The 26,621-nt window shown below is 52.3% G+C and overlaps 2 protein-coding genes across 3 annotated transcripts; one reads left to right on the top strand and one right to left on the bottom strand.

Annotated features, from left to right (window-relative positions):
- Positions 1-263: 263 nt before the first annotated feature.
- On the top strand, positions 264-11,260 carry RASL12 (RAS like family 12). 2 transcript variants are annotated; one of them, XM_040969740.1, is made up of 5 exons: positions 264-366; positions 2,156-2,212; positions 7,560-7,633; positions 8,385-8,575; positions 10,763-11,260. In XM_040969740.1, the coding sequence occupies exons 1-5, from the start codon at positions 264-266 to the stop codon at positions 11,139-11,141; spliced, it is 804 nt and encodes a 267-aa protein (XP_040825674.1). In that variant the 3' UTR covers positions 11,142-11,260. The 2 variants fall into 2 exon arrangements, with proteins under 2 accessions (XP_040825674.1, XP_040825675.1); XM_040969741.1 differs by lacking the exon at positions 2,156-2,212.
- Positions 11,261-12,628: 1,368 nt separating this feature from the next.
- On the bottom strand, positions 12,629-14,891 carry SLC51B (solute carrier family 51 subunit beta). The gene is made up of 3 exons (XM_040968454.1): positions 14,795-14,891; positions 13,749-13,839; positions 12,629-12,833 (listed from the first exon to the last, which is right to left on the bottom strand). The coding sequence occupies exons 1-3, from the start codon at positions 14,889-14,891 to the stop codon at positions 12,629-12,631; spliced, it is 393 nt and encodes a 130-aa protein (XP_040824388.1).
- Positions 14,892-26,621: the final 11,730 nt, after the last annotated feature.

Below are 26,621 nucleotides of genomic sequence, written 5' to 3'. Positions count from 1 at the left end.
GAGGCGGGGACGCTGCTGGCCGGCAGGGCCCGGGAGGAGCATGCCGGCGCCGGGCGGCCCCCGCGGCCCTTACAAGGAGTTCTGCCGGCGGAGCCCCGCGCCGCCCCGCCCGCCGGCCGGCTGCTCCTCCTCCTCCCGCCGCTCGGCCGGGGCAGCGGGGGCGCGGCCGCCTGGGCGCTCGGCTCCTGGGGTCCGCCAGCGCAGGGGATCCCGCGTGCGTTTCTCGGGGGGCTGGGGACGCGGGTCGTTGCCGCCGCGTCGCTATGACCTCCGTGTTCGGGAAGCCCCGCGCGGGTAGCGCGGCGCACAGCGCGCCCCTTGAAGTCAACTTGGCCATCCTGGGGCGCCGAGGGGCCGGCAAGTCCGGTGAGTGGCACGGTCGGGGGTGAGAGGGGACTGAAGTCTGGGCACTGGGGCAGGGGACGGCGGGGATCGGGTCCTCTCCTGCACTTTTCACTAGATGGGTCTCGGGGGAGCCGTGGTTAGCTCCTCTGCCTCAGTTTCTCCATCATTGGGATCTCTTTTCTGCTCCCCCGACTGTCTGCTGCCCCTTGTGCCTGGGACCCCCGCACCTCTCTCCCCTTCTCTGTCCCCTTCACCCCCCAATTCTCTGCTCCTCTCTCCTGCCTCCACCACCTTCACCCCACCCCGCCTCCTGGCACCAACGACCCTGCTGGGAGCCTCTTGGAGCCTTGGAATTATATTCCCTGAGAATCCGGTGCAGGGATGAGAGGTGGGTGGGATGACTGATGAGAGGCCACAAATGTTTGGAATCAACCCCCCACCCAAAGGTGCAGCCCCACTCCTCCCACCTCTTGTCCCCACATCTCTTGGGACTCTGAGCACACCACCTAGCTTTAATCAGATGCTTCAAGGCACCCCCCCCTACACACACACACACACACTCTTTTTGCCATCCTGGATGCAGAGGTGGCTCCAACTTGTCCTTAGTGGATCAGACTCTCAGGGCTTCCAATGCTAAGATGCCTTCTGCCAACACTGACCGCTGCCTTCCCTGCTCCTGGCAGCTGTCACCCAGGGGTGGAGAAGGGACATTGTCCCTATAGGCAGAGAAGCCAGAAACAAGGGTCTGCCCACCCACCTGCCATGCAGGGTCTCTAACAGCTGGCGGACATAGGGGGTTCCTTTGGCTAGGGGTTTCCTGCAGTCCATCCTCCCCACCCCAGGCTGGGGGGAATACTTTGTGCCTCTCCCTGGGAAAGGTTGGAGGGTTCCCTTGTTTCAGAGGAGGGACTCTGCAATCCTGGATTTTCCTACCTAAAAGATTTGCCCCCTTCCCAGTGGAAATCAACTTGCACTTCGTAGCTCTGTGAAGCCAGCGACTACTTTAAATGGAGAAATTTCAGTTCTAAAATATGTATTCCCTGGGTGTTACTTTGCAAACCGACCTTGTTAGGAATCCTAGGAAAGAATTTTAAGGATTTGCCTGACTATGTTGCCTGACACGGAAAGAGTGCCGGGATGGTCAGCTAGCCCTTGCCCTCCTCTGCTCAAACCCTAGACCAAAAAAATCAGAGCATTCCACAGGAAGGACTTTGTTCTAAAGGCCAGCACTCTGCTGGGGCCCCATGGCCAGAGCAGAGGCCTCGGAGAACGCCAAGACTGGAGATGTGGAGCAGGGGGCCCAGGGCATGTTGCCCCGGGACACCGACCTATCTGGCTGGATCCTGCCCCTGCCCCCTCATCAGAATCCCACCAGGCTTGTCCAGGCTGGGTTTTTTTGTTTTGTTTTGTTTATTTGTTTTTGTTTGTTTGTTTGTTTGTTTGTTTTGCTGGACTCTTGCCAGGTTGATCCTAACTGGCTCCCTGAGTCTGGACTGACCCCCAAGTACAAGTTCACAGACACCCCTTAAGTTTATGTCTCACTGATTTTCTTGCCATGAGAAAAACAGAAACCAGTCAAACCAGAGTACACCTATAAGGACTCGGCTCTGCAGTCACCTGACGTCATTGGGGTCCTTCAAACCGACTTCTCAGCCACCCCACTTTATTTCCTCAAAGAGCTGAGCTTGGTGTCAGCTTTGGGAACCTGCAAACTAAGAAAGGCCTGGTAAACATGAGCGGGGCGGGTCCAGGGGCCAGCTGCCTGGGGTGCCCTGGAGAGACTCAGCCAACAGCTCTCTGTTTCTTGCAGCCTTGACAGTGAAGTTTCTGACCAAGAGGTTCATCAGCGAGTATGACCCCAACTTGGGTAAGTAACCACTTCTGGGACCTGCCTGGGCCCTACGTGGGGCACCTCAGGGCTAACCAGAAGGGAGCAGCAACCAGGGGTGACCTTGCCCATGGAGGGAAAAAAAATTTTTTTTAATGTATTTGTTGATAAGTGTATTTGAAAGGTAGAGAGGGAGAGAGATCTTTTATCTGGTGGTTCACTCCCCAAATGCCTGCAACAGTCGATCCAGGATTAAGCCAAGATCTGGAAGCTTGGTCCAAGTTTCCCATGTGGTTGACAGAGACCCAGATGCTTGGGCCGACACCAGGGCATCCATAGGAGCCTGGAATCAGGAACAGAGCCAAGACTTGAGCCCAGGCGCTGACATATAGGAGGCAGGGCTCCTGAGCGGTAATGCTCACTGTGGTACCAAATGCTTGCCCTGGGAAAATGTTTTAAGGGCTGTAAATACCCCTCCACAGGCTGCTCGAGATCACCTGGACGTGGCTCGATTCAGAGAATTGAGAGATGCATGTTGACCCAACACATAAGATGGATGAGATCTGATGGTGAAAATAGGAAAACCAGGCAAAGCTAGACGCCCACCTCCAAATAGGTGGTGTTCTGCATGCAGCCACTCAGCGTTCTTTTCCAGGAATGCTGGGCCAGACATTTGGGGAGGTCTCCAGTGTTGGCTTCTGTGTCCCATGTTTGAGACGTACAGGGGTTTTTTTTTTTTTCTTTTTGTTTTTTTAGCTGTATCATGGTCCTTTGGGAAACACGTGCTTTGGTGCTGATCAGAGCTGAATATAACTCTTAACTGTACCAAATATTGACTGTATAACTCTAATGCCACTCAGCTAACCTCTTTGAGCTATTTGTTAGCACCTGTGAAATGGCTAGAAGAGACTTCAGCCAATGACCATGAGGATGTAAGGAATTATCAGAGGCAGAAGGTTTGGTCACAGTAGACACTCAATGCATGTTGACTTTTCTTTCTCTCAGCTGGCTTCCGGTGTGTGGTGGCTGAAAACCCCTTAGATGAGCCAGATCAGTGTTTATAAAAATTATTCTTAAGCAGCAAGACCTTTTCCTTAAAAACCTCTGCCATGGAACCCTCACATTGAAAGTGAATAGAAGCAAAATTGGATGAGCACCTGTGGCTCATGCTGGAACCCAGCTTGGTTATGAGTAAGACCGAGGAAGGGGCCTCTGAATCAGCTTGCTCTTTGAATAAAAGATGTTGTACCCTTGGGTTCCTTTTTCCCTCAAATTCACAACAACTTTCTCCCAGTGACCCTCCAAGGAAACCCAGGACTCTGACCTGAGTCGGAGGCTGCCCCCACTGTGGCAGGCCCCAGGTGGAATGCCACCAGCACATCTGGAGGAAGGCGCCCCGTCACCTGTGGTGCCTGTTGGTCCCTCAGTTCTACTCAGAGTCAGATGTTGAACACTGTGTTGGGGCAGAGATCCCCAAAGATACTGAGGCTTGTGGTGTAAAAATGCTGCTTCTTGGGCGGGAGTTTAGTCTAGCATTTAAGATGCCCGTTAAGACCACTGTGTCCCACATTAGAATAACTGGGGTGGAGCTTCAGCTCTGTTAACCCTAGATTCCAGCTAATGCTGACTTGGGGAGGTAATGGTGATGACTTGAGGGATTGGGCCCCTGCTACCCATGTGGGAGGTCTAGCTGGAGTTCTGGGTTCCTGGCTTTGACATTGGCCATTGAAAGGTGTTTGGAAAATGAGCCCATGGGTGGGAGTAGGCTCTCTTCTCTCTAAGTGTCTGCTTCTCAAAGAAATAACTGATTTAGAGATAAAAGTAGCAAATCTTACAATGGAAATAGACCCTTAAAAATGCATTTCTTTCCTAAAGTAACAGAATCCCCTTCTCCAAGGCAACCTTAAATGAAATGCCAGGTACGGAGTGGGGAGGTGCCTAGCTAACAGCCCCCAAGTGGTTTGTTCCACACCTGCACCTTGGCTCTGTTCACCACCTGATGAGGCCTCTGGGCCAAGAGTGCACAGCGGTTTGAGGGGAGTCCCTGCGAGGAGCAGAGGCTGCCTCCCCAGATAGCAGGACACAGGATGCAGTAGTGTAAAGTCACAGTGGGTACCAGACTTGGAATGGAGGAGTTAAGGACAGGGGTGAGGTGGGTAGGCAGCTATGGGCTGGAATGTATGGGAAGGGACACGGACAGTGGCATCCAGTGTTGCACGGGCCAGGCGTGCACTGGAAAGGGTCCCTTGGTCCTCAAGTTTGGACCTGGCATCCTCTTGGCATCTCTTGGCTCCAGTTCCTTCTTCCCTGCACCCAGTGTCTCTCCTTGACACAGAGTCCCACCAGCTGAACCCATGCCATAGGTTGAGCTTCCTGATTGAGTCATTTTTGAATGGTGGCCTTGCCATGGAATGGGTGGGTGAGTGTTGTGGGGGAAGAGAACCACCCCTTGGGGGGCTTAGTCACCATGGCTGCTGATCTCTGATTCCACCCTGAGAGGATATGACCTAGGAAGTCCGCTAGACCCTTCCCTTGGATGCTTTGGGAGACTAGGTCATGTCTCAGAGGTTGCATCCCACCATCAGGGAGGGTTCCCCTCCCCACAGCAGTTGCAAGCTTCAGGGGGACTGGGGAAACAGAGCCGTTCATCTTTGTGCTATAAAATTCATTATAAAGACTGAGAGATCCATGCCTGGTCTGTGGGGCTTGGTCTGTGCTGAGCACCTGGGGAGAGGGTGGAGGCTCCCAGAGGATGCTGTCTTCTCGCACAAGGACTGGAAGCATCTCTCCTGGCGTGGCTGGGAGAAACTCCAGCTTTCACCTCTCTTGCCCTCATTCCTCTTAACTAAGGAGACAACATGTTTGAGGCATCACACTGTCAGAGCAGAGCTTCCTTGAAATAAACAAATGAAATGATTTCTTTGTTTACTTCCTTGAAAGTCAGAAAGGTTGTGGGGAAAGAGAGATACAGAGAGAGAGAGAGAGAGGGAGAGCTCTTCCATCTACTGAATTACTCCCCAAATGGCTGTAATAGCTGGGGCTGGGTCAGGCCAAAGTCATTAGCCAGGAACTTGTTCTAGGTCTCCCACATGGATGACAAGGGCCCAAGGATTTGGACTATCTTCCTCTACCTTCCCAGATGCATTAGCAGGGAGTTGGATTAAAAGTAGAGCAACCGGTACTTGAACCCAGCACTCTGATATGAGATGTTTGGTACCTTAAAACATTATTATTACCATAAAGAACATGGGAAGCCACTCTTTTCCCATGCAAGTGCACAGAGTATTAACTAGAAGGAGAAGTAAGGAAGCCCTTCAGCAGTACCGTGAGGTGGGGCCAGTGATGGGAAGCTGGGTCACTATTGTAATGGACAGGATGCCCTTAGCCCCAGACTCTGAAGCTTTGGTGTGGGAGGGGAGGCTGGCCAGGATGATCTCTGTGGCTCCTTCCAGCCTGTTGTCCGTATTCCAATCCCCAGGAGGAATGAGTGCTCCTGCCCTTCCCTCTCCCTCCATGCGGGGGAGTGGAGGAATCGGGAGACCCACTGATCTCACTGGGGCTCCTGCAGAAGGGAGTCCTCAGGGGGTATCAGCCTACCCAGGTGATCCTCTGCCTGGTAGGGTGCTGAGTGGCCTGGGATGGGTTCCCTTGTGCTCTGGGCCTTGCCTTGTTCTCTCGGCCAAGGAACCGATGGCAACAGAAGGGGCCATGGTGCCAGAAGATGTGGCAGGACCCTGGAGCCTGGCTGGCCAGGACCCTGCACCTCTGGAGGGAAGCAAGTATAAGGGAGCTCAGCCAGCCTTGGCAGGGAAACAAAGACAAATCTGAACAAGATGGAGACATCTAGGGGCAGCTCTTCTTGGACCAAATATAGTTCAACATTTGGGGCATACTTTCCATTAGGGTTTTTTTTTTTTTTTTTTGTCTTTGCATAAGAGCAGCTATTTATCCAAGTCCCCAAAGGGACTGGGGATGAGAGCCTGTCTGTGATTCATGCTGGAGGCTAGCGGATCTGGAGGGCATCCAGGGCCTGGCTTGGCGGCTAGTGGCCCTCGGAGGAGAGAGTTTGACTGTGAACTTGGCTGGCTGTGAGGCTGCTCCCATCCCAATGGGTGCTGCTGGGAAGGCAGAGAACATGCCCAGGTTTGCCCAGGAGGTGAGTAACATGGAATAGAGAGAACCTCAGAGAAAAGGCAAGGACCAAGTACCCTCATGCATGTGGGCACATGGCACAGGTGAAAGGTGGCAGCAGGGAGAATGGTTGTCAGGGTGCTGATGAGGTCCTCTTGGCCTGTCTCCTGGCCACCTCCTGCTTTCTCAGGTTGGATATCTTAAGATTTGGAAAAAACAACATAGCCATGGCTCACAAAGTCCAAATAAGGTCCCTCATTTAGCTCATGGTATGCTAGCCAGCTCCATTTCTGGCTTTGCTGATTGTACTGTGATTATATAGGACATCTGCTTTGGAGGAAGCCAAGTAAAAGTGCATAGCAAATCCTTTACTATTTTGCAGCTTCAATGTGTATCTAAAGGTATTCCAGAATAAAAAGTTGTAAAAAAAAAAAAATCATACAGGAGTTTGAAGCTGCCCTGTTGACTAGGAAGCACCAAACACATGGCAGACTTTTCCAGGCCTTGACAGTGGACTTGGCTATATGCCCAGGGCCCACCAGGTCTTCACACAGCCCTGAGAGCTGGACCTTCCAGTGAGTTAATTAATGTAGGAGCAAACATTCAGCACTCACCTGTCACAGGCCCATGTTGCCATCCTATTCGTGTTTTAAAACGAGGAAGTGGCCTCTCATAGCCCAGGCGACTTAGTCAAGCTATGCAGCTGATGAGTCGCTCAGCTGCTTGAATTCCACATCTCTGATATGCTGCACTGTCCCAAGGGCAAGAAGTGCTTGCAAAACCTTGGGGAAACTTGGGGACTGTCTGACTTCCCCTCCCATCATCATGTGGCACGTGCCCTTGGGGGGTGGGAGGTTCTGTGGTCCAGGGAGCAACAGGTGGAAGAGCCCTGGGCTTGGGGAGGCTGGGAGTGCAGCTCCTACACCTCCATGTGGCCCACCCCTGCTGGCATTATGTCCAGACCTGGGTTTGCCTGCTCACATGGGTGCTACCAGAAAAGGCAGAGAGTACCCCATTTCTGCTCAGTGAGGTGACCAGGGGCCAAGGGCCTCTGGGGAAGGCTGAGGGTCAGGTTTACTCAGAGGCCATTGCATAGGAGAGGGCTGGGGATAGAGTGATTGTCCCTGTGGTTCTGTATCCTGGGGCCATGCTGAGTGGCTCTGGTGCTCTGAGTCCTGCAGGTGGAAGGTCCTGCCGCATCCCCCATGAGGGTGAGAGCTGAAACCTCTGACCCAGCTGCCTGTTTGTGTTACAGAGGATACCTACAGCTCGGAGGAGACTGTGGACCACCAACCCATCCACCTGAGGGTCATGGATACTGCAGACCCGGTAACATCACCTGCTCCACACAGATGGCCGAGAGCCAGTGTAGCCCCCTGAGGAGTCCTAACCCAGGCCTGGGGTTGGGGGATGGAATTTGGATTCCCTTTAAGCTGCAATTTGTTGTGTGATCCTGAGGGGACGCTGTGCCCCCTTGGGCCTGAATCCTTCATTTGCCAAAGGAAAAGATTGTCTATGGGGCAGGGGGCTGGGGATATCTGGCGGTTTCTGGATCAGCTCTGAGATCCTGTGGGACGGGCTGATTCATACTTATGCACACGTGGGGACAGGTGTATATACCTGTCCTGGGACAAGCCCCTTCTCCTGAAAGCCTAGCACCCACATCTCCTTGCCATCCCCTGCCAAACGGAGGTGGTGGGCGGGGGCAGTGGCTGTGATTCTCAGAAGTCAAAGAGGGCAGCGTGAACTTGACCTGAAACCAGCAGTATCAGGGACAGCTACCAGGTCTCTGTGGCAGCAATGCCAGGAGCTCTGGCTCTGTGCGCAAGGGGTCAAGGTCTTCAAGGTTCTGGATGGATGGTGGGTGGGGGGGATGACTCATGAGACAAAGTCTCCTTTCATGCCAGTCCAGAGCCACAGTCAAGTGCTCCTTTGAGAAGGGCTCTGTGAGGACAATATACAAAGATCCTGGGGAAGCAAGCAGCTGGCAGACGTGGGAGTGGGAGGGTGGGAGTGCAGCTCAGGTGAAGGCCTTTACCCCCTTCCCTGCCCCTGCGAGGGGCTTCTCTTCTTCACCCAGGACACCCCCAGGAACTGCGAACGCTACCTGAACTGGGCTCATGCCTTCCTGGTGGTGTACAGCGTGGACAGCCGCCAGAGCTTCGAGGGCAGCAGCGGCTACCTGGAGCTGCTGGCCCTGCACGCCAAGGAGACACAGCGTGGCTTCCCCGCCCTGCTGCTGGGCAACAAGCTGGACATGGCCCAGTACCGGTGAGCATGCGATCTCTCAGGGGTCGGGGGACTGCAGGGACTGCCTCCTGCTCCAAACTAGAATGCCCTTGTAGGTAGGAGAGGAACATAGAGAGGAAGGAAAGGGAATTTGAGCTACCTGGGGGGCTGGATCTTGAAAGTCAAGAGCAAGATTACTCTGTGATCTCTCATGGCCTTGTACTTTCTGGCTTGGGTCTCCCTGACCTTCCAGGCCCACTAGGGACTCACTCCTCTCATGTTCAATTCTAATTCCAGAGAGAGGCTCTGATTGGCTCCTTGGGTCTGGTGTCTGTGCGAGTCCAATCAACACTCAAACTCTGCCCCCCAGCTCCCTCCCACCGCTGGCTGTGCTGAGTGAAGGGTTGGACTTGAGGCAGCAGTCACAGACTAGGCCAGAGGGGAGCTCAGAGAAGAGTGGCTGGATCACAGTGCCTGAAAAGATCTGAAACTAGAATGCTGTGAGGTAGGGCTTGCTTCTTCCAGCTGACCTCAGACCTTGCCTTGAAGGCCACTCCACTCCAGCCTGTCCATGCGTTCCAGTGGCCAGCCTGGTCCTCAGACATTTGAGACTGCTGTCTGCCCTTGGCAGACCCTGCAGCCCTGAACCCACTTTCTGGGCAGCCAGTCCACTTGCTTATGGCTTTCCCTGGCCCCTAAAGGCCTCTTGACTGGGATAGCCAAGACTCTTCCTTTGGTGGGATCCTTTATCTAGCAAGGGAGGGTGAGGTGGTCCCGTGAGAAAAGACCACAGGATGGGACCTCCCAAGCCATTGGGTGTGTAGACAAGCCATCTTTCAGCAAATGCGGGGAGCAGAATGGGGTTAAAGCCACGGGAGATGGGCTCTGAGGACATACTGAGCCTGGGTTGTGAGCAAGTCAACCTCAGAGACAGAGAGAAACCACAAACCCCTGTTCTAACCCAAGTCTTTCCAAAAGGGATCACTCCCAAGTGGTGTAGGGACAAATAGCTATGATGATGAGGGCTCAGACGAAACCACAGGAGCTGCCCAGTTGCCAGCTTCCTTCTGGGCAACATCCTGATTCCTGGGGTGGGATTTGAGGATACACACAGTGTATGTTTTAGCCAAGCACAGGCCATGACCTCCATGAGCACCTAGAGCTAAGAAGGCGAAAGGCAAGTGAGAGTAGTGGTTCCTAAGCCACAAGTCCGAGGCTCACTAGGCTGCAGCGAAATTAGGAGCGGGACAGTGTTACTGGCCCACGCACCCACTCTCACAGTGCCGGCATGCTCAGCTGCCTCACTGCTGAAAGATCACCACGTTCCCACCGTGACAGGGCTGCAGATTCAAACTGCTCTAACAGCAGATTGTGAGGTCCCTTTCCCCACATATCTGGCTCCCTCGGATACTCCCACCACCTCCATGCCCGCATCTCATTCCACCTGCATGGAGCAGTAGCCTGGGCAGCTAGCCCAACTCCAGCCTCCTGCACCTTTCCCACCCTTGGTGCCATTGTCCTAACTCACCAGCCGTGCCGTACCCGCCCCTCCCCAAAGAATGGTGGAGGGTGGTGATGAGGAAGATTCAACCAATGGAACTTCAAGACCCTGGCGACCTTCCTCTCCCTTCTAGAAGCTGCCATACCCGCAAGTCAACCTCCTCCTCCTTCTTCTCTTTCCTCTTCCTTCTCCTCCAAGGGCCAGGAACCCCCATATTCAATCCCGCATCCCAGGAGGCGGTGTGGACCTACCTGAAGCAGGTGTTGTTGGCTCCTTCCTCCTCAGTCACCCCACTCTGACCAGTCCATGCTGTTAGCCTGCCCATCCTGGCCCTCCCATGAGCACTCTGCCACCCACAAGCCTGAGGCACACACGATCTGTCACATCCCTGTCTTTCTCTATAGGGCTGATCCCACTAGCCAGGGTAAATCCGCATTGTCAGAGGAGGCATGGGCTAGCAAGGCATTCTTCCTTTAGCCACAGGGGCCTTTTGGAGTCAAGGACCACCTGCTGTGTTCTGCAGGTGCACAAATTGTCTTAATTCAGCCAATCCCAAGAGACAGGTGTCATTGTGCCATTGCTCTAATGAGAAAACTGGGATTCAGAGAGATGACCAGGGTGCCAGGCCACCCAGCTAGTGAGTGGGGAGTCAGGCGCAGGGCAGGATCCGCCAGGAGTGCGGACAGCTTAGCCCTGATGCTCTGCCTCCCCGCTCCACCCCACCCCAGGCAGGTCACCCAGGCGGAGGGCGCAGCCCTGGCCGGCAGGTTCGGATGCCTGTTTTTCGAGGTTTCCGCCTGCCTGGACTTCGAGCATGTGCAGCACGTCTTCCACGAAGCGGTACGGGAGGCAAGGAGGGAGCTGGAGAAGAACGCCCCAGCCCGGCCCCTCTTCATCTCGGAGGAGCGGGCGCTGCTCCCTCACCAGGCCCCGCTCACCGCCCGGCACGGGCTGGCCAGCTGCACGCTCAACACTCTGTCCACCGTCAGCCTGAAGGAGATGCCCGCCGTGGCCCAGGCCAAGCTGGTCACAGTCAAGTCGTCCCGCGCCCAGAGCAAGCGCAAGGCTCCCACCCTGACCCTCCTGAAGGGCTTTAAGATCTTCTGAACACTCCTCTCCAGGAGCTGGTGGGAACCTGCAAGGGACTGCAGGGCCGGGAGGCTGGCTCAGCGCCTGGCCTTTGGACGACAGCTGAGCCAGCCTCCAGCACCCAGCAGAGCCATCAGCAGCGTCCTACCCACAGGTCACTGTGTGAACCGCGGGGACAAACAGAGGCGCTGATCCCTCGCCCTTGGTCAGCGTGGGAACAGCTGCTCCCTCTGAAATTCTGCAGGGAAATAGCCCCTGCTGCAACCCAGAGAGCTGGGGTCAGCCTTGAGCGAAAGGAAGCGAAAGGCAGTGTCCTTCCTGCCGCTATGACCTCCTGCTGCTCCAGCTCCAGCCTGGTGGTTCCTCAGGGGCCCCAGCTCACGGTGGTCGAGACCTTCAGAGCCGCGTGCACTTGGGCTTGGCTCCTGAGCTCGGCCTTGGTGTCATAGCGCCACCGTTTGGACATGAAAGACAGGGCAGCTTGCAGATGGCAGTTTTTCTAAGGAAAATCTGCTTACAGTAACGTAACAGCCACCTGACTGCCGGATGGGTCTTATGTCCAGGGCAGGTGTAGTTCTGGAAGTTTGCCTCCTAGGAGAGAAGGAGGAGACTGTCCGTGGACCCTGAGGAGCTGCAGAAAAGCCTTGTTCTCTCTCCGGTGATGGTGACTCCGCTGTTGTGTGTACACTGAACCTGCCCACTTGTAGGCAGAAACACACCCTACCTGTTTGTGGTCTGACTGGGCAGGATGTAGTGCCCTTGGTCATAGGTTCCAGTGCTCAATACCTACTTTTGTAAGATCGAACCTAAAGCATTTGGGGCCAATACAGCACATTTTTTAATCACGGTTTATGTCCCAGCAGCCTGGCTCTAGGTTTGGGGCCAAGACACACCCCTACACTCTACCCTAGGAGCCCAATGTTGGCAGAAGGCTGCGACAGGCAGGGGAAGCCATAGTTTTCTAACTTTGTTTACTATGAACCTAGTCCACAGGAAATGTCTCATAGATTATGAGCAAATCAGCAGGTGCAGGAGAGAGCTCTGAGGGAAGATTCTGAGCTCAGAGTCTTACTCCTTTCCACCACCACCACCTCAGGAGCCTGCACTGAAAACATTTCTCACGTAGCCTTCCATCCCATTTTATAGATGGAAAGGCTGAGGTCAAAGGTGGGGGATCCTCACCACCTATGCTGAATGCCGACCAGGCTTTCTAACCCGCACAAGGCCAGGTCAGGAGGTTGTGCACTTGTGCGCCAAACCACGGGTGTGTGTGTGTGTGCACACGCGCATGCCACCACCAGTTGAACAAATTATGCAACTCGAACTGTGCACTGCCAGAAACATTTTAATAAAAGATTCTTTTTTTAAATAACAGAATTTTGTGTTAATTCCAGGCTGCTCACAGAAGCACTTGGGTGCTTGGGAAGGCTGTAAGGCCTGGGGAGTTAGGAGCCGCCAAGCTGAATTCACTCCTGATTGGGACCCGGATGTTCTCTGTACGCCCCTCAGCTGGCCGTTTCCACTGAGTCTCGAAGAAAGCCTGGTGGTTCAGTGCTGTCTTTAAATTCCATTTCCCCTGGGGCCCAGTTGAGGTTTTCTGAGAGCAGAGACTCTCTAAGGTTGTTCCTGTTCTTGCCATCTTTAGATTTGACCTCTTTTAAGTACAGGGCTTCCGGAGCTGCTTTTTCCAGCTGCTGCATCTTTCGGTTCCTGGGCAGGGTTGAGGGGAGCAGGGCAGGAGGGAGATCTTGTGGTTGGTGTGGGACCGGGTCTCCCCAGGGAGTTAGAGGGTTTCTTGGGGAGTCCTCCACAATCTGGGAGCCACGAGAGGAGCCACAGGGAGAGCTGGATGTTGCAACCACATGTGCAGTGGCTCATGCTATCCGTAGCACTGCTCTCCCCTGACAGGTGACCGAAGGGGGCTCAGGAAACCAAAGAAGCACAGACACTTAAATGGGACAGACACTTAAGTCTCCTGACTCTGAATCCTGGGTTCTTCTCACCAAACTACAATAATCTCTGGTCCCCAACACTGTCTCCACTACCTGCGATCTGTGTAGGAAACTCCTAACTAGCAATATGGCCTCCCCAGGCCAGCCTGCACACAACCCCAGCTTCGCCTCTCCAACCCTAACCTGCACGCATCACATCAGTGACCCCCACAGCCCACGTCCTCAGCTCGGCACTGCTTCTTGTTCCTCCCACATTGCCTATCCTCTTTCCACATTGGTTTTTCTCGAGGTACCTAGGGTACTCAGCTCAGGAAGAGCTGGCTGCTCAGAGGACCTGCATGGACCACAGAGGGAACAGATCAGTGTCTGCTGTGCCACAGGACAGCCACCTCATCCTTGAATTCACCTGCTGGAGGGGATATCTGCTGAACACTGTGAGGGGCAAGGACCATGTTTTCAACAGCTATACTCCAGCTTGCCAGCCAGGGCTGGATGGGTGGATGCCCAGTTGCTGCATTTTTAAACAGCTTTGGGATTCTGAAGCTGTATATTGCTGCCCCCAAAGAGTGGAGAGCCAAGTTCTTGAACAGCACCTCCCTATATTTCCTTCTGGGAAGGCAGGTCCCCCACCCCACTTACCCATTCGTACCCCGCCGCCAGGCCAGCTCCTTACCTGTTGCCCTGGATGTTTCTTATGAGGAGGAACATGCTTAGCCCCACCACCACCACTGTCAGGGCGAGGATGGAGTAATTCCAAGGGGTTGCTGGGGAGGGACATACAGAACAGGGCCTTGAGTCTGAGCCACTAGCCTCCTTCAGCTGTCCCCTGCTGTGAAGACCCCAAACAAGGTGGAGAGGAGCCCCTGGGCCTTGAGGAACTTCTAGATGGAAAGGGATGTTGGGGGTGGGAGAGGGGAAGACAGGATCTTGGCCCCGGAGAGGTCCTTATCTGACGGGGCAGTGGGGTAACCATGGGAAGAGAAGGCAGGAGTGGGAAGGGACAAGGCGGGTCAAGACAAAAGTCACAATCTTCAGTTTCAGAGCCAGCCACAGGGGTTGGAGAGAGAGGGAGGCTGGGAGGGAGGTGGCCGCTCCAAAGCTGGCTAAATAACTGCCCGAGTGAACGCAGGCGGTCTGGATTTGGCTCCTGAAGACTTGGCCACATCTCCCTGGATTGCAGCAGAGGCTGGCCGTGGGGCTTTGGCCTTGGCTGGCCCCTCTGCCACAAATGTTTGTCCCCCAGCTAATCTAGGAGACTTGCACCTTCACATCCTGCCAGTCTGTTAAAGGACATTTTCTCCCACCATCAGCCCTTGCTTCACACTTCCTCCTCCTCCTCTGGTGGATTTTTCTCCCTTACTTGGGATCACTCCCCATGTACTTCAGTCACTTATTTTGGTGCCTCTTCTCTCCTCTGGGAGGGCAGAAATGGGAGGGGGGGTTGTTGCTTTTTGTTTTGTTTTGTTTTTTGTTTTGAAATTTTATTCCCCCACGCAGAGAACACTGCCTGGTACATAGTAGAAGCTTAATAAGTAGCCACAATAATGATTGGGGGACTGAGTAAATGAGTGAGCATCCCATAGGTAAAAAGTGGCCGCAGTGTGAGCCCCTGCCGCCCAGTCTGTCCCTGCCTTGGGCGGGTGGGGGCGATGGGTATCCAGAGCAGAGGGGTTGTCCAGGGAATGCACTCCATCCCCACCGCAGCCCTCTGCCACTCACCATCTTCCATGCGGAAAAACCAAAGCATTTCAGCCAGCAGCTCCTGGGGCACTGCAGTGCCAGGTGGGGCTGTCAGAGCCACCTCGGTGGGGTCCATGACCTGCCTCCTGCTTGGGACCCCTTTCTGGCTTCTTGACTCAGCTACCCTCCAGGCCTGCAAGCTCCCAGTCCCTGGACAGCCAATCCCGGAAGATCCCTGGAAAGGAAGCCAAGAAGAGCAGGAGCTGCTGTGGCGCCCAGGACTGTGAGCTCCTCTGTTGCACTTAGGCGACGAAGCACAGCCCCAAACCCAGACGCAGTGGGGCCTGGAGAAGCTGACACTGCCTGTCAGAGTAGAAGGGCCTCAAGTCTTTATTTGGGAGTTTGGGGGGACATTGCTCTAGGAATCACCTGCAGAGGTCTCCCCCAGCCTGCTTGGCTTTGCTAAATGTCACACCCTATACCCTCGGGTTTCACGCAGTAGCCAATCACGAACCAGTGCCTCCTCTCACGTGATGGAGGCTGGGTCTCCCTGGCTCCTCGGTGCCGCCCCCAAGAATTCTTTGAGGACCCCCTTTTGTGAGGACTAGTTTCCTGAATTGCTGCCTGTGGCTTCTTAGGGAAGAACCAGAACTCATTTTACTTAGAGAAATCGCTTGCTGAGTCCCTACCTGACTCTCGTCCCCACAAAATGAAGCCAGTTAAGCAACCTGTGTCCCCCAAACCTCAGATCTCGTCGGTGCACACATCGGTGTGTGCGAGTACAGTCATTCTGCTACTGCGTATGACACCACTGGCCAGCCTCCATATTAAGAAAAGAATAAAGAAAGCTAAGGTAGACAGCATGTTCAGTGTAAGCCAGTGGGTCTAATAGTATCCTTTAATTTATCTGAAAATTTACTGAGCTTATAATTTGGGATACCAACCATTAAAATTACCTGTACATTTTAACTTATTGCATATCTCAATTCTGACAAGCCACATTTCAACGGCTGAATGGTCAAACTTGGCCGGTGGTCCTGGTTCATACTTCCTCTGCCCACAGCCAACAGGTGGCCGCAGGTGTCTGCTTTGCCTGGGCTCCTGGTCTAAGGGAGGCAGGACCGGAGAAGTGGCCCGAGTCTCAGACCTGAGGAGCCACCATGCTTCTACCCATCCTGCTTCTACCTCACAGAAGTTAGATGGATTTCTCCTCTTTGAGTCTTTCTAAAAACTAAAGAAGAAATAGTAAAGATTGGGTCCAGCACTGCGGCATAGTGAATAAATTCATTGCCTGCCTTACCAGCTTCTCATATGAGACAGGAGCCAGGAACTCCACCCTGGTCTTCCATGTGGGTACAGGGTCCACATATTTGGGCCATTCTCCACTGCTTTCCCCAGGCCATAAGCAGAGAGCTGGGTCAGAAATGGAGCAATCAGAACACAAACCAACCCATACAGAATGCCAGCATTGCAATACATTACATTAATCCTAGCTACACCGCTTCTGATCCAGCTCCCTGCTGGTGTGCCTAGAAAGAGAACAGAAGATGGCCTGAATGCTTGGTACCCACATGGAAAACTGGGATGGAGTTCCTGGCTCCAGTCCTGAGTAGCATGACCATTTGGGGAGTGAACCAACATGTGGAAGATCTTTCTGTGTTGCTCCTTTTTTTTTTTTCTTTTCTTAGAAGGTTTATTTATTTGTTTAAAGAAGTCATAGGGAAGGAGAGACTTTCAAATATAAAGCCCACATCTGATGACTTTAATCATGAGTTTTAATAAACTTTGCATAAGTACTTAATTTTGAAAAAGCTGTGTCCCAAATCAGACAAGGAGCACAAACGATACCTGAAAAGAAAGTAATAGCTCCATTCACTTATGAAAACAGACCCAAATCTCCTTTGTAAAGTACTAGTTGAGCAAACTCACCAAAAGTATTAAGAAAATGTCACATAATGGTCAAGTCAATTTGAGGCCAGAAATGAAATTTTGACATTAGAACTTACATATACATACATGTAAAAGAAATGACATCAGTGCACATTAATACACTAAAACAGAAAAAGCACATGTAAGATTTCAAAAGCTCCTAATAAATTAGAAGTAGAATGAAACTGCTTAAATATAATGAAGGCAATATATAAAAGCCCTACAGCAGGAGACAGGAGGGTGAAGAGTTACTGCTTACTGGGTATGGAGTTGAAATTTTGCCAGGCAAAAAGAGTTCAGTTGCACCAGAAGGTGAACATGCTCATTACCACAGAGCCGCATACTGGACTAAATTTGTTACGTGAGTTTGTCACAAGTAATTTAAAAAAGTGTCTTGGGGGCAGGTGTTCGGTGCAATGATTAAGTCACCCACAGCCCATGTTGGAAGCCTGGGTGTGAAGCTTCACTCTACTTCTGACCCGGCTGCCTGCTGCTATGCATCTTGGGAGACAGCAAGTGTTGGCTCAAGCAGTTGGATCCCTGTCACTCCCATGGACGACACAGACCAAGTTCTGGGCTTCTGGCATTGGCCCTGCCAGGTCCTGACTATTACAAGTATTTGGGAAGTGAACCAGCAGATGAATTGAAAAAATGACAGAGGGAGGTTAGGTCCACTGCCTGCAACGCTGGCATCTTGTATGGGCACTGGTTTGAGTTCTGGTGCTCCACTTCCCTTTCTGCTCCCTGCTAATGCAGCTGGAAAGGCAGCAGAAGGGGTCTTAGTGCTTGGGACTGAGTACTGGATTCAGCCTGGACCAGCCCTGGTCATTGTGGCCATTTGGGGAGAGAACCAGCAGATGAATAAATGTTCTCTCTCTTCTCTCTCTCTCTTTGTCTCCTTCCCTCCTTCCCTCCCTCTCTCCCTCAACTATTTTAAATGAATAAATCCCTAAAAAAAAAATAATAAGGATTGGGCTAAGATTCTCACAATGCTTAAAGCAAAAGCAAAAATAGTATCTAAAACATACAAAGAGCTCTGTCAAATGACCAAGAGAAAAGATCTCAATAGGTGAGTAGACAGAGGAGATAAATGAGCATTTTAAGAAGCATGAGACCCATGTCCAGTGTGGTAGCCTAGCGGCTTAAGTCCTCGCCTTGCACACACCAGGATCCCATATGGGCATTGGTTCTAATCCTGGCAGCCCTGTTTCCCATCCAGCTCCCTGCTTGTGGCCTAGGAAAGCAGTCAAGGATGGCCCAAAGCCTTGGAACCCTGCACCTGTGTGGAAGCCCCAGAAGAGACTCTGGGCTCTTGGCTTCGGATTGGCTCAGCTCCGGCCGTTGTGGTCACTTGGGGAATGAATTAGCGGATGGGAGATCTTCCTCTCTGTCTCTTCTCCTCTCTGTATATCTGACTTTACAATGAAAATAAATAAATCTTAACAAAGAAAAGAAAAAAGAAACATGAGACCTATAGGTGGACAAAAAGATTAAGCAATGCAACTCCTTGGTCATTGAAAAGATGAAAAGTAAAGCAAAAAACGAGACACCACCTAGTGTTTATTAGATTGGCTTTTTGTTGTTGTTGTTGTTTTCTTTTCTTCTTCTTTTTTTAATTTGGAAGCCAGATAGGCACTGGGTCCCTGCTCAAAATCCCCCCAAAAGTCAGGGGGGTCCCAAGCAATGACTACTGTCTGTGTCCAGTACCCACCCCAGATCGGTCTCCTCCTCTGAGAGTAGATGACTCAGCGCATGGGCCAGCGTCTGCAGCTGCCACCTCCTGGACTGAAAGACGGAGTGCAGGCGGAGGTGGCCGTCTAGAGGCCTGATCTGGCGTCAGATTGAGAGTGCGCGCCCCAGGACGCAGCAGCCCTCTCCTCAGACTACATCCTGAGGAAATCCTCCTGGCGGGTAGTGAGGGAAGCATGCCCCCGCCTTTATGAAAACCCAAACACGGGCACACAACGCAGCACGCATTTCACAAGAACACATCTTCTTTGAAAAGACATACAACAGACGCGAGATGATAGCAGTCTCTGCTGGAGGAGCAGTCAGGGGACCGGACTGGGGGGAAGGAAAGAGAGAGAGAGAGAGAGAGAGAGAGAGAGAGAGAACGAACCAAGAGACGAGTTCTGTCCGGAGCGTAGGGAAAATGTCTTGGGGCATCAGGAGGAACGCGAAAGGTCAAGCGAGAAGGAGGCGCCACGAGTGGGTGGAGGAGGAAGGCATGCTGAGATACAGCCCCAAGGAGACTTTGGCCGCCGGTCTAGGAACATCAGAAAATAACCGCGGAGACAATCCTGAAATTCTGGTTTTGTTTTCATTATGTTTGTTTTTTAAGGCTTTATTTGAAAGGCAGATTGACAGAGAGAGAGGCAGAGACAGAGGTCTCCATCCCCTGATTCACTCTGGGTCTCCTACGTGGAAGGACAGTCACATGAATGCTTCTGCAATGTGTAGATTCCCTATGGATACACACCCACTGCCTTCATGAAAACAGCATCTGTAATTATTTTTTTCACTATATGATTATTTCAGGATCATTGCCTTCATTTCAAATCATGCATACATTGTGATTTTATATGAGAAAACAACTCCAGAGCCAGTGTGATGGCTCAATTGACTAGATCTCCCACCTACAAGTGCTGTCATCCCCTGTGGGTGCTGGTTCATGTCTCAGCTGCTCCACTCTCCATCCAGCTCCCTGCTAACAGCCTGGCAAAGCAGTCAAGGATGGCTCAAAGCCTTGGGACCTTGTACCTACATGGGAGACCCAGAAGAAGCTCCTGGCTCCTGGCTTCAGTTTGGCTCAGCTCAGCTCTAGTCGTTGCGGCCATTTGGGGAGTGAACCAGTGGATGAAAGATCTTTCTATCTTCCCTTCTCTCTGTAAATCTGCTTTTAAAATAAAAATAAATAATTAAAAAGTACAACTCCAATTTGGGTTGTTTACTTGGCAGAGCTAATCAGATAAGTGTACAAAATGTCTGTGGGCTAATATTCACAGTGGAGCATGTATGTGTTTATTTATTTATTTATTTGAAAGGCAGAGAGAGAAATGAGAAATATCTTCCATCTGCTGGCTCACTTCCCAGATGGATGAAACCATCAGGGCTGGATCAAGCGGAAGCCAGGAGATTTTTCCGGGTCTCCCACATGAGTTCAGGGTCCCAAGCACTTGAGCCATCCTCCACTGCTTTGCCAGGCTGTTAGCAGGGAGCTGGAAGTGCAGCAGCTGGGACTCGAATAAGCACAGATATGGGATGCCTGCGTTGCAGGCAGAAGCTTTTACCTGCTATGCCACAATGTCAACTCCAAGTGTGTATCTTCGATACCTACATTATTATAATAAACACCAACCAACCAAATAAACCTAAAATGATGGAGCATGTGTTACGGTGCAGTGTGCTGAGCCACTGCTTAGGACACACACATCCTCTGAGACAGAGTCCTGTCTGCACTGGCTGCCCGGCTTTCTGCTCCTGTGCACCCTGGCAGGCAGCAGGTGATGGCTCCAGGACTTGAGCCACTGCCACCCACATGGGAGAGCAGAACGGAGATCCTGGCTATTGCAGGCAGTGGCGGAGTGGACCAACAGGTGGAAGATGTCACTCTCTGCCTTTCAAATAAAAGTAAAACGTGAAAGAATGACAAGACATCCACAAGCCCAGAGCCGAGAGGCAACCCCGCCTGCTGTGCTAGATGCCACAGACCCAGAGCACACCTGTCTGCCAGGGCACTTAGCCAGTGGGCTTCCGGACGGAGCACCCTATTACCATTTCAGTCTAAGAAAGCTAGAAATCATCATCTCTTTGGCTTTCCTCTGTGTCCTTTTCCTAGTCCAGGATCCCTCCCAGATGCCATTTGCCACCCGGTTGTCACATCTCCTTAAGCTCCCTCTCAGAAATCACCACAGCTTCCTGTGACTCGCACAGGAGCCCTGGAGCCACCCATCCCCCGGGGCCGGTGGTGGACACTCACGCTGGAGCTCGCCTTGATCCGCTGTGGGGAGCAGCACTGATTTCTGGCTGTTCCTCTTCCTCCTCTTCCCGGGAGCACAGTTGGTACACTTGAGCTGTCCTGGGCAGATGTAGCTGTCACCGTGGTCAGTGCCAGCACAGCCCGTGGCAGCCAGATCCTTGTAGTGGTTCTGCCCGCGGTACACGCTCTAACTGGCAGCCTTCTCTGCCTCACTGGGGTCAATGACCTCTTGAATGAGAGACCTCAGAGGGTAAGCAGGCGTCACCCGATTTCACAATCTGCAGGAACCGGGAGCTTAATGCTGTCCCTGTGTGCCAGCCCCCTCTTGCCAGCTCCAGGGCAGGGACTTACAGAGGACATGGGCAATATGGGTCTCCCCACTGCCCTGCCAAGGTATGTGTAGGAGGCTGGAATGCTCTCTCTGACCCTTGGTTTCTCCTTATTATCAATATTTAACCACAGAGTGAGAAAATCAAGGCTGACTTTTATAGCCCATGCTTTCTCATGGTGAAGGTCATGGCTTTGTGTGAATACCTCGCAAGGAGCTGTAAAATAAGCCTTGGCAGGGCAGGGCTGGGCTGGGGGGAGGTTACAGAGCACCAGTAAGCGGACAGGAGGAAGCAGGCTGAGTCAGGCACCTTGATGAGCAGGAAGACGGGAGGTGTTCCCCACCGACCCAACCAGATCAGTGCCATTCAGTTTGGATGTATTTTTACATGCTGACTCCTTGCAGCCTAGAAACCCCTAAAGTTGACTCAGCAAGGGGTGAGGCTCCCATTGGTGAGGATGAATATCAAGCCCACGTTCCTCTGGGAGTTGAGCCTTGGTGACCAGTGTGAATGACAGCACGGTACAGGGAGGGAGAGTTCTAGTAGGCAACCTGGGAGCTGCCTGGAAGTGCAGTTCCTTACCACGCTGTCAAGCATTCATTCGCTCATCCAATATCATCTTATGTGTAGGTGCGGAAAGAGCAGGACAAGTGAGGAGCCTGTCCTCCTTGGGAGGGAAGCAACAGAAAAGCATAAAAGCAATAAATAACCGGGGGATTGGCACAATAGGTGTGGTGTGGCTGGCAATGTTGCAGTCTGCAGTGCTGACATCACTTACAGGCGCAGGTTCATGTCCTGGATGCTGCACTTTCAATCTGACTCTTTGCTAATGCACTGGGGAAACAGCAGAGGATGGTTCAAGGACTTGGGCACCTGCTCCCACCTGGAAGACCCAGAAGCAGCTCCTGGTTCCTGGCTTCAGGGCAGCCCAGCTTTAGCCATTGCAGTTATTTGGGGATTGAAACAGTGGACAAGGTCTGGCACGGTAGCCTAGTGGTTAAAGTCCTCACCTTGCATGCTCCGGGATCCCATATGGGCACCAGTTCATGTCCTGGGGGCCCCGCGTCCTATCCATCTCCCTGCTTGTGGTCTGGGAAAGCAGTAGAGGATGTCCCAAAGCCTTGGGACCCTCCACCCCTGCAGGAGACCTGGAAGAAGCTCCTGGCTTCAGATCAGCTCAGCTCAGACCATTGTGGCCACTTAGGGAGTGAATCAGTGGATGGGAGATCTTCTTCTCTGTCTCTCCTTCTCTCTGTATATCTGACTTTGCAATAAGAATAAGTAAATCTTAAAAAAAAAAAAAAGAAGCAGTGGACAGAAGTTCTTTCTCTCTCTTTTTCTCTGTAACATTGCCTTTCAAATAAACAAATAAAAAACCAAATAACTGCACCTGACAGTCATTTCTGTGAACAGCTGAAACAACATGGTGATTAAGACTGCTGTGTCTCTGAACTAAAACATGAGCAGCGAGGCACCAGCTCTGAGAAGGCCTGAGACAGCAGCTACAACGAGGAGCTAAACGGCAGCCCATACGGTTGAAGCCTAGCAATGAGGGGAGCCGGCATGGAAGACGGGGGTGAGGGGGTGGGAAGCAGAGTAACGTGTGGCTATCTTGCCCTATGTGTCATGCAAAGCCACCGGCAGGTTTGAGGCCAGGAAGTGGCCAGAGACGATGTCTGTCCAAGGTCATTGGCCTGCCGGGTGGAGAGTACAATTTAGGGGAGCACGAGAGGAACAGAAAGATCCCTGGGAGGCTGTGGGCATTCCTCCAGGCAGGCAAGAGACGCGGGTGGCTGGAGCAGGCTGAAGGTGGTGGAGATGTGAGAGAGGCAGTCAGAGCCAGAACACGTTTTGGGGAGCAAGAGAAATGATAGACTTCATGAAAGAGGAATTCAATAGGAATCTTCTCAGCCACAGAAGACATTTGTGAGTTCTCAGGGTAGAATTAACCTTGGCTGGGGATGCTCAACCATGGCCTTGAAAATCTTCAGTGCGTTCTCTCTCTGGCTCTCTCCCAGCTTCTCCTTGGGTGTCCTCTCCCAGAAGCTGGCCCTGGCTGTGGGAAGTCCAAGCTCCCACTCATAGAAGCAGAAAGAAGGGAGTTATCTGGTCATTTGAATATTCCTGGGACAGGATTCTAGTGGACCTATCTTGAATCATGTTACTCACGTTTTGGGTCAATCATGATGGCTGGATGGGACACAGGGTTGCAGTGCTGTGGACATCCCGCGCACAGCCTCTGGGGAGGTAGTGCTGCGATCTGGAGAGCCACTCTCACCTTACCACAGTCCGCCCTGTCTGCCATGGAAGGGAGGTGCTCTGGGACCCTCCATACACAGGATCCTCTCCGCCTCCTCATTCTTGCTGTCCGCCATGGCTCATCCAGTCACCATCGCCCCATGGACATTCTGGGCCAGGTTTCTGCTGCTGAGGAGCAGCCCCAGGTCTGATCCCTGACACCATGGGGCCAGACTGTGCACCACAAGCGCCAATCATCAGGACAGCAGTGCCATGAGGGAAATGTACACAGAGAGAGGAACGCTCACCACCAAGCCTCCCTGCCTCGTTGCTTCAAATCTCACTTCTGGATCAATCGATCCTTCCTTCAGACCCACTTTCCTGACTTCTTCAGTCCCTAATTTCCCTGCCTAGCAAATGGAGAGGAGGACAGCCAGCAGGAGAGAGGAGTGTGAGGGGGCTTTTTATTCCCCACCCTGGTATTTGAGTATCTGCCTCCTCATAATACTTCTGGCTTCAGCTTAAATGCCCTCACCCAAGGGGGTCTCCTATATTATTTAAGAAGTGTGCTTTGGGGCTGGTATTATGGTGCAGTGGGTAAAACTGCTGCTTGGGAAGTCCACATTCCACATTGGAGTACCAGTTTGAGTCTAGGCTATTCTGCTTCCAATCCAGCTTCCTGCTAGTACTCCTGGGAAAGCAGTGAATGATGGCTCAAGTAGTGGCTCCACTGGCCAGATGTGGCTGCTGTGGCCACTTGGGGAGGAAAGCAGTGGGTGGAAGATGTCTCTATCTTATTTTTTGCTTTCTTTTGCTCTCTCTCCCTGTGTATCTCAAACAAGCAAAAACTTTAAAGAGAAATGGAACATTGCCAGAACCACCCATCTTGTTATGTCCCCTCTGGTCACCCTCTCCATAAGATAGTCTGACTTCCACCTGCGCAGTTTAGTTTTGAAAAAGACATCAATGGAAAAGGTGTTAGGGAGTAAGCAGACTTGTTAAAGGGCTGGCCCCTGGGCCTGGGCTAGCCTCTGATCTGTTCTTGGTAAATAAAAGCTTGAAAGGACACACTGTGCTGGTTCCATGTGATCTGTGGCTGCCGCAGCACAATGCAGGAGCGGTGACAATGGGTACATGGATCTCAAAGCCTCTTTGGTCCTTCACAGCAAATGTTTGCTAGTCCCAACCACAAGGTGCAAGGAATCGGGGACCCCCAATGGCCTCTCATGGACCGCCTTCCTGTCTGCTTCTGGAATGCTACGAGAAACACCGGGGCATCTGTTTATTACAGAAACAGAACTTGCGCTGTGACTGATGCTGGGTGACAAGTCATTGGATGGAAGTGAATAACCCAGCGGCAGAACCAGCTACTGGTCCTGCCCGTTCTTGCTGCTGCTCCAGTGTGTGCCCTTGAGCTTGAGACTTAAACTTCCTGTCAAGGCGCACAGGTTCTCAAAGGAGTCAAAAGGGAAAGCATTTTAGAAGTGATCATCTGGAGGGGCCGGTGTGTCATGACAAAGGCCAAGCCCTTCAAACGTGGTGGATTTTCATCTGTGGTCAGCCAGTCTTAGCTCTTCTACCAGATAAGGTTAAAGAGAGGAGAGAAGAGAGAGAGCTCTTTTCTGAAAGAAGTGGGGGTGATGAAAAGTAGAGAATACCCACCGAATGTCTGGGGTCCTGGCCCCTGACTTTAAGCTCTGAGTTCAGGGCTCAAGTAGGGTTCCTCCCTGAGCTTGGGGGCAACCAGCAAGACTCTTCCTGCTTCCCTATCTCCCCCCACCAACTCCACCCCCAGGCAGCAGATGCAGGCAAGCCAGGCAGTCAGCCAGCCAGGACCTCTAGAGAGAGCTGACTGCTCTGCATTTCCAAGACAAGCTGTTCCACCCCTGGGGACAGGCCATCCCTCCTCAGCTGACACCAGGACTGGTGGCCAAAATCATCAGTTTCTTCTAAGGGTTTTGTTATTATTATTATTATTATTATTATTTTTAACAAACTGGAGAGGCAAAAAAAAAAAAAAAGATGGAGAAAGCTTACACCTGCTGATTCACTCTCTAAATGCCCGCAGCAGTTGGGAACTGGGGCACTCGGTGCAGGTACTACTCTGGGTGGCAGGGTCCCAAACGCTTGAATTATCACTGCTGCCTCCCTGGGCGCACATCAGCAGGAAACTGGAACTGGCAAAGCAGCCAGGACTCAAGGTCAGATACTTCAATATGGGGTGCAGGTGTCCCAAAGGATATTTTATTTAGTGTTTATTATGATTACTATTATTTGAAAGGCAGATTTACATGAAAGAGAGAGATCTTACATCCACTAGTTCACTGCCCAAAGGGCTGCAATGGCTGGAGCTAAGCCAATCCAAAGCCAGGAGCCAGGAGTCTGTCTTCATGTGTCTCCCACTCAGGTGCAGGGTCCTAAGGCTTTGGACCATCCCTGCTGCTTCTCCAGGCCAGAAGCAGAGATCACAAGTGGCTCAGCCAGGACATGAACCAGTGCCCATTGGGATGCTGGTGCTTCAAAGCAGAGGATTAGCCCCATTGAGTCACTACAGCCCCCACCCTCCATCCCCCCACATGACATTTTATTTATTTATTTATTGGAAAGGCGGATATACAGAGAGGAGAGACAGAGAGGAAGATCTTCCGTCCGATGATTCACTCCCCAAGTGAGCGCAACGGGTCGATACTATGCCGATCCGAAGCCAGGAGCCTCTTCCGGGTTTCCCACGCGGGTGCAGGTTCCCAAAGTTTTGGGCCGTCCTCGACTGCTTTCCCAGGCCACAAGCAGGGAGCTGGAAGGGAAGCGGGGCTGCCAGGATTAGAACCGGCGCCCATATGGGATCCCAGGCGTGCAAGGCGAGGACCTTTAACCACTTGCGCCACCGCACCGGGCCCCCACATGACATTTTAACTGCTGCAATAAATGCCCAGCATTGGGGGCTTGCTTTTGTGTTAAAACCAGAGCAAGGAAACATAAGATGCTGGGACTAGGTAGGAAATTTTTTGAAAAAAAAAAAAAAAAGTAGGATAAGGGCCCAGCATGATGGCTCAGTGGGAAATCCTCACTTTGCAAGAGTCAGGATCCCATACGGGCACCGGTTGGAGTCCCAGCTATTCCACTTCACACCCAGCTCCCTGCTTGTGGCCTCTGAAAGCAGAGGATGGCCTAAGGCCTTGGGATCCTATGTCCATGTGGGAGACCCAGAAACAGCTGCTAGCTCCTGGCTTCAGATTGGTTCAGTTTCAGCCATTGCAGTCCCTTTGTGAGTGAACCAGTAGATGGAAGATCTTTCTGTGTCTCCTGCTCTCTGTAAATCTGCCTTTTCAATACAAAATAATAATTTTTAAAAAGTAGGGTAAGTAAGTAAAAAGTTATTGGCATTTCATTT

The sequence above is a fragment of the Ochotona curzoniae genome, unplaced genomic scaffold (genome assembly GCF_017591425.1).
Source record: "Ochotona curzoniae isolate NIBS_2020 unplaced genomic scaffold, NIBS_Ocur_1.0 scaffold_4701, whole genome shotgun sequence".
NCBI lineage: Eukaryota > Metazoa > Chordata > Mammalia > Lagomorpha > Ochotonidae > Ochotona > Ochotona curzoniae.
The sequence above is the reverse complement of the archived record's forward strand: the minus strand, read 5'-3'. Positions and strand labels throughout refer to the sequence as shown.